This window comes from Crinia signifera, chromosome 2 (genome assembly GCF_055691185.1).
Source record: "Crinia signifera chromosome 2, ASM5569118v1, whole genome shotgun sequence".
Classification (NCBI taxonomy): Eukaryota; Metazoa; Chordata; class Amphibia; order Anura; family Myobatrachidae; genus Crinia; species Crinia signifera.
In genome coordinates this window covers 134485034-134497315 of record NC_139218.1, presented here as the reverse complement: position 1 = coordinate 134497315, position 12282 = coordinate 134485034, and the positions used below count along the sequence as shown (strand labels likewise).

At 45.7% G+C, this 12282-nt stretch overlaps 1 protein-coding gene across 1 annotated transcript in view; it reads right to left on the bottom strand.

Moving 5' to 3' along the window:
• Positions 1-343: 343 nt before the first annotated feature.
• Positions 344-12282, bottom strand: part of PRELP (proline and arginine rich end leucine rich repeat protein) — a 79622-nt gene continuing 67683 nt past the window's right edge. Inside the window, exon 3 of the mRNA XM_083172852.1 lies at positions 344-2897. Within this exon, the coding sequence (XP_083028978.1) occupies positions 2722-2897 (176 nt within the window). The 3' untranslated portion in view covers positions 344-2721. The remainder of the gene's footprint in view (positions 2898-12282) is intronic.

The following is a 12282-nucleotide window of genomic DNA, read 5'->3' as shown; positions in this document are numbered from 1 at the left end:
TTGCTACTGTGTTGCTTAAGGATTTATTAAATGTGTCTACAGAATAGAATTTTACAGCCTGTAAATGCTAATTTTTAAAACTTACTTTTGGTTTCCCCATAATACCAATCACCATGACTAACATAGTTTTCCTTCTTATTCTGTAGTCAGGCATCACTAACTGTGCACAGATCTGTTTTACAGCAAATTCATTATTCTCTAAACCAGACCCATTAATCAATTTTGATGCTATGAAGCAGAACCATAGTCTTGAATCGCTTTCTTAGAATAAAGTCAGGCTAGAAAGAATTCATTTTTATTACATTTTATTTTTTAGGGGAAAAAAAGGAAACCATTTTTATGCAAATAAAATATGGAAATGATTCATGCAAAAAAAAAAAATGAATAAAGGAAGAAAAAAAGACAATGAAACAGCAACAAAACTATATTAATACAATCAATATATATTACAAAATGTTACCTGAAAAAGAACACAAACAGTAGCTCTCATCGCCCAGTAATCAGTGAGACTTTGTAATGGACAAGTTTCAGTGTGACCAACACACTGATAAATATAGTTTAGAGACTCACACAATCTGTCTCACATCAGTTACAGATCATTACATAAGGAGTCTCATGAAGGTACAATGGAGCTGAAAGCAAAAATGTATGTGTTTAGTAGCCATGCATTCAATGCAGGCCTGTTATTTATGTATATATTTATGTATATATTTACATTGTATATACTCTGCTAATAAAATGTAATAGATAATTTCAAGGAGCATAAAATTAGCCTTGGGAGAAGGCAGGGAGGTCAAGTGTGCAAAGGCCGTATGTGCCTATTAGAAGTAATAAGGAGCATATATTTTCTATATAGTCTATATGTTTTGTGGAGTTGCTGTTTATGTTATGATGTATGTGTGAAACTTCAGAGGTGTCCCAAAGCTTGTACACTACTAGTTTACATATCGCAGATCTATTTTTTTTTAAATCCCCCCTTTAATGTTGAAGCACTCTTATCATTGAATGATGACATGTTAATAAGCGATGGGCATTAAAATAAAAAATGTCTAATAACCAAGCAATTGCTACGGAACTTTGCTAAATATACTGTAATACTCTTTACATATGCTGTGATATATATATATATATATATATATATATATATATATATATATATATATATGAGATATACACAACTGTCAGTGGTCCGATCAGAGATGTTACCAGGTGTGGTGACATTCAGTGCGCACTCTGCATTACCACCTGCCCTCAGATACCGCTTGCCTGAAGAGAGGGCATAGTCTAATTCAAAGGGGCTTGGCCTAATGGATCTCTGTCCCATTACTCAGGGTGGTGGGTGTCTAGCATACATGGAGATGCTGAATGCCCCCGAAGTGCCGGCTCTTCATCTGTGACAGAAGTCTCTTGCAGCTCCTGTCTCCACTGCAGAAGAGCTGGCATTTTGGTGTCACCCCTTCTTAGAGTGACAACCTGTTGTCCCCCCAACACCACCCATTTTGTGACGCCACTGGTAACGATTTATATAATCTGTTCTCTGACAAATTCCTACTTGTGAATACAATTCCTAAATGTAATGATTGAGGCTTTATTTAAATATCATCTGTATTGCGAGAGCAGATATTGGTTCCTTCTAAGCAATGATTTCCATTTTCAGACTAAAGGATTTTTGCCCAGCGTCTATGCACCGCGATTATGCCCATCCAAGCGATTTTTCCCGCTATGGAAAGGCGTCAACCCTGCCATTTATCTGCTGGTAATACCAGCAGATGAGCAGCGGTGGGCAGCAATGATGCGGGAGCGGGCGTCAGTGCTCGCCGCTCATTGCTGGGCCATGGACACTGGGCAGGTTTGAGCTGAAAGAAAAGTGAGCTCAAAATCGAGATAAACTACCAACCAATCAGCTTTCTTTGAAAGAAAAAATGCTAAATGCTTAACTTTATTTCTCTCCAAAGGTTGATAAATCTATCCCTTTGTTCCATGTCTCATGTCAGTAATACAAATTAAAGATGCTAGTGCAACACAGGAAATTACCATAAGGTGATATAAGGCCTAACTGTACGATACAGTATAGTGCTAATGCTTCCAAATATTTAAAATCAAGTTTATACTGTAAGTATATCTATCATTTACATTACACATTTTGAAAATTGCATATTACAACAGGTCCTATTACTCTTTTTAGTTCTATTTATAGATTTCACACCATTATGAAATATAATTGCCATGACTTTTAATGGTGTAACAGTAATTGGTGTAGTATAGTCTCAGTCTAGTGATGGCTTCAAGGCATTTCTTTGTAACATAGCAGATTGATCAGTCATATATATAATCACAGCTGTATTTCAAAAGTCTATGAAAATCATTGCACCTACAAATGTCTGTTCAGGAACAGCTGGTTCTAATTGGAAAGTTTTGTTAGTATAGTATGATATCAATGTTTAGATAATGACATGTACACATCTACAAAGTACTATCCTGCACATATACAGATGTGCAGTATCATCATTTATATCATGCTAAAATGTGCCTTTTTTCTCTCTTAATTGTTTTAATTGTGTTTGGCTATATATCGTGGTAAATTAGTACTGGCAGAATAATAGCACAAGTACGGATATAATAGTAATGTGATATTAGCAATACGTGTGACAAACCTAGTGTGCATACGTGTGATTGTAGAAGACTGCACTAGAATACTTGTTAGTGTGTGCGTACTATTACTCAGATAACCACAGATTGCAGCAGACGGAAGCACATGATAACATCCAGTGGTATTGGGGGTTTCAGCTGGTTTCCATCCAGTCTCAGATATCGAAGGCGTGGAACAAAGGAAAAATCGGAAGACATGAAATCTGCGGGTGCAAATGGCAGTGGGCACAGTTCTGTGCCATTAATTTCTATGGAGAAAATGAGAAAGAGAGAGAGATTACAAACAGGATAAACATCAATGCTCTCAGAGATGCTGTCATGTAATTATGTGCAAATAAGGGTACGTTTAATTATTGAGAGAAAATAAATGTAAATGCCCTGCCTTACTAATATTATAAACCAGCAATATAAGTGCTCCGCACATGGCCGCACAAGGCCACCATTGCTACCGGGAGCAGATAAATCACTTCTAGACCATCACGGGTGGTTTGCCAGGATTCGATCATGTCAAACAAATGGGGCATCATTCTTGTTGGCAGACCTGCAGCTGATCAGCATTGTATGCATATCCCTCCTTTTCAACTTATTTAACTATTTTTTAGTTGATACATAAAAAAATTAATTATTTTCTGATTTTATTCCCATTTCCAGAAACGATTGTGCAATAGGTGAAGGGCTGTAATCCAGCCATTCGAATCATATGGTTTAATGATATCAGTCAGTGACATCGGGAGTTACTATGGGGACAACTGTCACAAGCCCGGCCGTTCTGACAGAGGGTAGGGCCTGGGCAGCTCTATCCCCGCATGGCTACCAGCACCCCCCATGACAAGCAGCAGGGCCCCGGCCACCAGCCCCCCTCAACAGCAGCAGGCGACATATCCCCTGCAGGCCGCTGCTGATCTGTAATAAGGAGTCATGACAGCTTCCTCCTGCCTGCTGACAAATAAACGGGCAGTGCAGTGGGCAGCAGGGAAAGCTGGGAGCCCCCACCATGCGACAAGCGCCATAACGTAATGACGTCATGCTGTCCCCGCGCCTTTTGAAGGAGGAGCCAGCAGAAGACTAAACGGACAGCAGCTTGTGGCCGCCCACTCCCCTGCCTGTCTGTGCAGTGTGCTGGTAAATACTTACAACGAGGGGTGAGGGGATGGCTTGTGTGTGTGCGCACTGTGCAGGCTAAAGCAGCAACCCAGCATATAACTAATAGTGTTCCACCCTCACATAAAAACCTGGCATCAGAGCCAGGTGTTAGACGCCGTTCCGGGCGTCGCCGCCGTCCTAATCCTTCAGCAGCGTCTGCGCTGCTAGGACGGCGGCCATCTTCCTGGGACGCGTCACTGGGAGGCTTCGGGGACATTGCTAGGCAACGCCCCGAACTTCCGCCGCGGCCGTCTCTGCAGGGGGAAGACTCTGCAGGACGGACCGGATGTGACGTTACTCAAGGGGGCGGCAGATTCAAGATATAAGCCGGCGTCTCTCTCAGACAGACACCGGTTATAGCGTTCTTTCCGCCTGTGTCAGATCGTGTTCCTGGTCCTGGTTTCTGTCGGAAGCCCTCCTGTTGTTCCCCGCCTGTCCTGCCCTGCCTGGTGTTGCCCTGCCTTGCCTGGGATTCAGCTAGTGTGCCCCGCTGTTACACTCTTCACCTTAAGAGATCTGCAAGTGCTTGTCTGGGACTCCGTCATCTTCCCAGATAAGTCAGGGGTTACCCTGTGTTTCTCCTTACGCAGTTTGGCATTCTTTGTTACTGGGCATCTTCCTCAGTATCATTACCATTTCTCTTTATAAGATCTTTATTAGCATTGTTGCCATTTCATTATATAACATCTCATTAGCATTGTTGCCATTTCTTTATATAACATCTCTCTTGCATTGTTGCCAGTCAGTGTCACCTGCTCAGCCTTATTGCTTCCCTGGGGTTCTGGGAGTTCCCCGGTTCAGGGGTTTAGTTAGGTTGTCCCCTTGCTCTCTCCTGGCCTCGGCGGACGTGTTGTCTTTTCCTAAGACCTGCCTGTAGCGGAGTGGGGCGGACCTAATTCGCCCTTCAGCCGAGACGGGCCCAGGTGAAGCCTAGCACCGCACACGTCCGTCGATTCTAGTCAGAGGCAACGGAGTTAGGGTACCGGGGATACTCCCAGAAACCTTACATTATAACCGGCCATACTACGATCCCCCAGCTGTTCTGGAGGATCTCTTTGTACTCAGTTGTTGTGTCCGGGTTTCTTGTGTTTTTACACCCATCATGGATCCCTCTGCAGGGGGTCCAGCTCAAGTACTCTCGGATCAGGTTCGTCTCCTCACGCAGCAGATGGTGGAGTTGTCCCTGCGAGTAGAGACACAGGAGGAGGTTAGAAGAGTAGTCCCTGGTAGTTCTCAACCCGTCAAAGAACCTAAGATGAATCTTCCCAATCGCTTTTCGGGCGACCGGAAGTTGTTTTTCAATTTTAGGGAGAGCTGCAAACTATATTTCCGTCTCCAGCCCGTTTCCTCAGGCTCTGAAATTCAGAAGGTCGGGTTGGTAGTCTCCCTACTCCAAGGGGATCCACAAACATGAGCCTTTGGTTTAGGGGCAGATAGTCCTGAGCTCAGTTCTGTGGATGCATTTTTCACAGCTATGGGGGTGCTTTATGATGATCCCGATAAAGCAGCCTCCGCTGAGGCTCACATTCGGGCCTTGAAACAAGGTCGCCGTACTGCAGAGGCCTACTGCTCCGAATTCCGACGCTACGCTGGGGATACCACTTGGAATGATCCTGCACTGCGGAGCCAATTCCGTCTTGGCCTAGCAGATCAGGTAAAAGATTTCCTGGTACAGTATCCGGCGGCAGCCTCTCTTGATGACTTGATGCAGTTGGTGGTCCGCATTGATAGACGCATCAGAGAGAGGCGTTCCGAGCGAGATTTACCTTCCTATCCTCTTGCCGAGACAGGAGGTGAGCTGGTGGGCGGGTCTGAAGAACCAATGCAAATTGGTGCATCTCGCCTATCGAACCAGGAGAAGGCACGTCGTCGCTCCCTAGGCTTATGTTTGTATTGTGGGGGTAAAGGGCACCTTGTGGGCACATGTCCAGAGCGTCCGGGAAACGCCAGGGGTTAGGGGAGGAATCCTTTTAGGCCAGTCCCGCTTGTCTCCCAATAATTCTCTTTTGTTATGTGTTTATTTGGGTCTAGGGGTTCAACGGTGGGAATCCCAGGCCTTTGTGGATAGTGGGGCAGCCGGGAATTTCATTGATTCTCGCCTGGTTCAGGATCTTGCCATTCCATTAGTCTCTCTTCCCTCTGAGTTGTCTGTTTTTGGCTTGGATGGTAGTCTCCTTCCCAAGGGTCTAATCTCACATCGCACCGTGCCCTTAGACCACAGCATAGGTTCCACCCACTCTGAGAGTTTAGAATTTCTTGTTATTCACAGTCCCTTAGCTCCTGTGGTGCTTGGGTTACCTTGGTTAAGATTACATAACCCTCATTTCAAATTGGCGGACTGGGGAACTACTGTGGTGGGGTGAGTCATGCGCTGACTCATGTCTGCACCTCCCTGTCAGGGTCTCAAGTTTCGCCAATCCTCTGCTCCCTGCTCCGTATGTTTCTTTTTCTGATGTCTTTTCCAAGAAAGAGGCAGAGACCTTACCTCCCCATCGACCTTACGACTGTGCCATCAGTCTCCTTCCTCAGGCTAAGTTACCCAAGGGTCGTTTGTACGCATTGTCCTTACCCGAAGCTAAGGCGATGGAGGAGTATATTGCCGACAACTTGAAAAAGGGTTTTATTTGTCCCTCAAAATCTCCTGTGGGGGCGGGGTTTTTCTTTGTCGGTAAGAAAGATGGTACCTTACGTCCGTGTATTGATTACAGACAGCTTAACTTAATTTCTGTAAAGAACTCTTACCCGTTGCCTCTGATTTCCGTCTTATTTGATCAATTACGCTCTGCCACTGTTTTTTCAAAGATAGATCTCTGAGGTGCGTATAATTTGATCAGAATCAAAGCGGGGGATGAGTGGAAGACCGCTTTTAACACTCACACTGGTCATTATGAATACCTTGTGATGCCCTTTGGGCTGGCCAATGCCCCTGCAGTCTTTCAAGACTTCATTAATGACGTCCTTCGGGATTTTTTTGGGATTTTTGTGGTCGTTTATCTGGACGATATTCTGATTTTTTCTTCTTCTTTAGAGCAACATAGAGTACATGTTAAAAGGGTTTTACAGAGACTCAGAGAAAACTGTCTTTACGCCAAACTCGAAAAGTGTGAGTTTGAGGTCCATAGTATTTCCTTCCTTGGCTATGTTATTTCCCCGGAGGGCTTCTATATGGATCCTGCCAAGGTTCAGGCTATCTTGGATTGGGTGCAGCCCACTACTCTGAAAGCAGTCCAGAGGTTTCTGGGGTTCGCGAACTACTATCGCAGGTTTATTCCTGCGTTCTCAGATATAGTCGCACCCATCGTTGCACTCACCAAGAAGGGTGCAGATCCCGCTCTCTGGTCTACAGAAGTCCACAATTCTTTTCGTCTTCTTAAAGAGGCTTTTGTTTCTGCCCGGATCTTACGTCATCCAGATCCTGACCGCCCATTTATTTTAGAGGTAGATGCCTCCGAAATTGGCATAGGGGCTGTGTTGTCGCAGGTAGATTCCAAGGATGGTCTTTTACATCCCTGTTCCTTCCATTCTCGTAAATTCTCTCCCACGGAGCGTAATTACGACGTAGGTAACAGGGAACTTCTGGCCATAAAGTGCGCTCTGGAAGAATGGAGGCACTGGCTGGAGGGAGCCAAATTTCAGGTGACCATTTTCACTGATCATAAAAACCTCTCTTATCTTCAGGATGCCAAGAGACTAAATGCCCGTCAGTCAAGGTGGGCGTTATTCTTTGCTCGATTTAATTTTCGTATCACCTTTAGGCCGGGTTCCCGAAATGTCAAGGCGGACGCCTTGTCTAGGAGTTTTTTAGGTCTTCAGGACAGGGAATCGGCGCTTGAGACCATTATTCCTTCTTCTAGGATTTATGTTGGTATCGCGCAAACACTTTTGGTTAAAGTCCTACGGGCACAAACAGAAGCACCCGACCTCACCCCCTCAGGGAGACTGTTTGTCCCCTCCAGACTCCGAGGGAGGGTTCTTGCTGAGTTTCATACGGCCAAGACTGCAGGCCACCCTGGTTGTACTAAAACATTGGATTTCATTTCTCGTTCTGTATGGTGGCCATCAATGAGAGGGGATGTGGAATCTTTCGTCAAGTCTTGCGAGGTTTGTGCCAGGAACAAGTCCCTCCGCACCCCTCCCACGGGTCAGCTTCTTCCTTTATCTTGTCCGGAGAGACCATGGACCCATATCTCCATGGATTTTATTGTTGATTTGCCGTCTTGAGTGACGTCACATCCAGTCCGTCCTGCAGAGTCTTCCCCCTGCAGAGACTGCCGCGGCGGAAGTTCATTTCATTATATAACATATATAACATCTCATTAGCATTGTTGCCATTTCTTTATATAACATCTCTCTTGCATTGTTGCCAGTCAGTATCACCTGCTCAGCCTTATTGCTTCCCTGGGGTTCTGGGAGTTCCCCGGTTCAGGGGTTTAGTTAGGTTGTCCCCTTGCTCTCTCCTGGCCTCGGCGGACGTGTTGTCTTTTCCTAAGACCTGCCTGTAGCGGACCTAATTCGCCCTTCAGCCGAGACGGGCCCAGGTGAAGCCTAGCACCGCACACGTCCGTCGATTCCAGTCAGAGGCAACGGAGTTAGGCTGCCGGGGATACTCCCAGAAACCTTACACCAGGGTGACACACTGTTAGGTATAGGCAGGCTTGCTGCTTCTGCATGCGCATATTTGCAACAATAGAGGGGAGGAAGGAGCGGGGCACTGCCTATTTTCTAAGTCCCGGGCCCCACAATTTCTGATGGCAGCCCTGCACCCATATAGTAATTCTAGATTAGGGTGAGGGAGAAATGGAGCGGATGTAAAAAATAATTTAACATTTAAAGATTATAAATGCAGTTTCTGCAGAAAGAGAACAGTTAAATGAAACATTACTCTGATTAGGTCAGGTGGGTAAACTGACATTCCCTACATATCTGTCCTTCCTTCTCATCTTTGGAGATAGGCAACTTCAATAAAATAATTTGTGCCAGGAACAAGTCCCTCCGCACCCCTCCCACGGGTCAGCTTCTTCCTTTATCTTGTCCGGAGAGACCATGGACCCATATCTCCATGGATTTTATTGTTGATTTGCCGTCTTCCTCTGGTCATGATACCATCTGGGTGGTTGTGGACCGCTTTAGCAAAATGGCGCATTTTGTTCCCCTGGTCGGTCTTCCCTCCGCTCAAAAACTAGCTGCATTATTTTTGCTGCATATCTTTCGCCTCCATGGTCTTCCCACAGATATTGTCTCGGATAGGGGGGTGCAGTTTGTCGCCAGGTTTTGGAAGTTCCTCTGTGCAGCGTTAGGCATCAACCTCAGTCCATCTTCTGGGTATCATCCCCAGTCAAATGGACAGACTGAAAGAGTCAATCAAAACCTCGAGCAATTTTTAAGATGTTATGTTTCCAAGAACAATTGGTCGGAGCATCTGCCTTTCGCAGAGTTTGCATATAATAATGCATGGCATTCAGCTTCGAAGATGTCTCCTTTTTTCTGTGTCTCTGGTCAACATCCCAGAGCCAATTCTTTTGATTCCGGATCTTCCGGGGTGGTTCTTGGTTATCTCAGAGGAGGGTCATTTGGAGCAAAGTTCATAAGGCCCTTCTTGCTTCTTCGGCTTCTGCCAAACGGTTCTCTGATCGTAACAGGAGGCCTTGCTCTTTTAGAGTGGGAGACTGGGTTTTTCTTTCTACCTGGAACATTAAGATTCGCCAGGTCTCTCAGAAACTTGGGCCCCGCTTTATTGGTCCTTTTAAAATTATCAGTCAAATCAACCCAGTGGCTTTTAAGCTCCAACTGCCCCGGACCATGAAAATTCACAATACTTTTCATTGCTCTCTTTTCAAGCAGGCATCTCAGCCCAAGCGCAAGGGACCCGCACCTATCCTTGTCCAAGGTCACAAGGAGTTTGTTATTGAAAGGATTCTTGATTCTAAGGTGACTCGCAATCAGCTCAAATTTCTGGTTCATTGGAAGGGATATGGCCCGGAGGAGAGATCCTGGATCCCGGACCATGAGCTCCACGCTCCTTCTCTCAAGAGGAGGTTTTTTGAAGAATTTCCCCATAAACCCAGGGTTGGGGGTCCCTTGACCCCTCCTCAAGGGGGGGGGGGGGTACTGTTAGACGCCGTCCCAGGCGTGGCCACCGTCCTAATCCTTCAGCAGCGTCTGCGCTGCTAGGACGGCGGCCATCTTCCTGGGACGCGTCACTGGGAGGCTTCGGGGACGTTGCTATGCAACGCCCCGAACTTCCGCCGCGGCCGTCTCTGCAGGGGGAAGACTCTGCAGGACGGACTGGATGTGACGTCACTCAAGGGGGCGGCAGATTCAAGATATAAGCCGGCGTCTCTCTCAGACAGACGCCGGTTATAGCATTCTTTCCGCCTGTGTCAGATCGTGTTCCTGGTCCTGGTTTCTGTCGGAAGCCCTCCTGTTGTTCCCCGCCTGTCCTGCCCTGCCTGGTGTTGTCCTGCCTTGCCTGGGATTCAGCTAGTGTGCCCCGCTGTTACACTCTTCACCTTAAGAGATCTGCAAGTGCTTGTCTGGGACTCCGTCATCTTCCCAGATAAGTCAGGGGTTACCCTGTGTTTCTCCTTACGCAGTTTGGCATTCTTTGTTACTGGGCATCTTCCTCAGTATCATTACCATTTCTCTTTATAAGATCTTTATTAGCATTGTTGCCATTTCATTATATAACATCTCATTAGCATTGTTGCCATTTCATTATATAACATCTCATTAGCATTGTTGCCATTTCTTTATATAACATCTCTCTTGCATTGTTGCCAGTCAGTATCACCTGCTCAGCCTTATTGCTTCCCTGGGGTTCTGGGAGTTCCCCGGTTCAGGGGTTTAGTTAGGTTGTCCCCTTGCTCTCTCCTGGCCTCGGCGGACGTGTTGTCTTTTCCTAAGACCTGCCTGTAGCGGACCTAATTCGCCCTTCAGCCGAGACGGGCCCAGGTGAAGCCTAGCACCGCACACGTCCGTCGATTCCAGTCAGAGGCAACGGAGTTAGGCTGCCGGGGATACTCCCAGAAACCTTACACCAGGGTGACACACTGTTAGGTATAGGCAGGCTTGCTGCTTCTGCATGCGCATATTTGCAACAATAGAGGGGAGGAAGGAGCGGGGCACTGCCTATTTTCTAAGTCCCGGGCCCCACAATTTCTGATGGCAGCCCTGCACCCATATAGTAATTCTAGATTAGGGTGAGGGAGAAATGGAGCGGATGTAAAAAATAATTTAACATTTAAAGATTATAAATGCAGTTTCTGCAGAAAGAGAACAGTTAAATGAAACATTACTCTGATTAGGTCAGGTGGGTAAACTGACATTCCCTACATATCTGTCCTTCCTTCTCATCTTTGGAGGTAGGCAACTTCAATAAAATATTTTTTTCTAAGATCCATCCTTTGGAGCAGTTAAGGAAATAAGGTACAGCATCTATTAAATTGGATTTGTGCCTTCTCTAATTCACACTCATCTTGTTTAATATATAAGTGATGTTAGCAGCAAGGTACAAAAACATATGTTACTAAGAAAGATGACAAATCCAATAGAACATTGGTAATAAAATGCTATGATGTTGCTAAGGCACTGCAGAGAGTAAAGGGCATTACTGGGCATGCAAAGTATGAATGGGAAATGGTCTTCCATTTATATGAAACTGTACCTCAAAGATCCAATTTTCAAAATGTCTGCAATCTTTCCAATCCCTTATCCCAGTGGATAAGAATTTTGATGCAGATTGAAACATAGCACTAATTCAGTTCCCATATTCAGGGTGACCACTGGTGGAGAAGGACAGAGGTAGTAGGGATGCCGGGCAAAATTTGTCCGGGATTGCCAAAAGCAATTATTTATTTTTTATTCACCCTGCCTTAGGCTGCTCTGGGACCCCTATGCTTCTGGGGCCCTTGGGCAGTAGTCCATCCAGCCCAGTGGGTAAGACGACCCTGGTCTCAGATTGAAAGGGGAAAATGTTACTATGAGGAAGGTATTTGCTTCTCTGGGGGCCAGATGTATCAAGCTTCAAAAAGTGATAAAGTGGAGAGTGATAAACAGACAGCCAATCAGCTCCTACCTGTCATGTCACAGGCTGGGTTTGAAAAATGACAGGTAGGAAATGAATGGCTGGTTGATTATCACTCTCCCGTTTATCACTTTTTGAAGCTTGATAGATCTGGCCCACATTCTGCTACTAGAGGGGATCCACAGTAGAAAATAAAGGAAAAAATATAAAGACGCTCTGCCTCTATAGACATTTATGCTCTACAATGTGGGGCGAGTGCCGGAGTACACACTGGGTCAGGTCTGTTGCCTGGTAGTACTTTACTGGTTCTGGAACTCTGAGGCTTTCATTTATGTGAAGCCTATAAATTATCCGCAATTAACTTAATGAATTGACTAAGGATGCTCTGTATGCATGCACTTTGGGGGTAATTCATGTTGGCTCAGTAAGTAGCGAAAATTGCTGCTTACCGAGCGGTGAAATGCCAC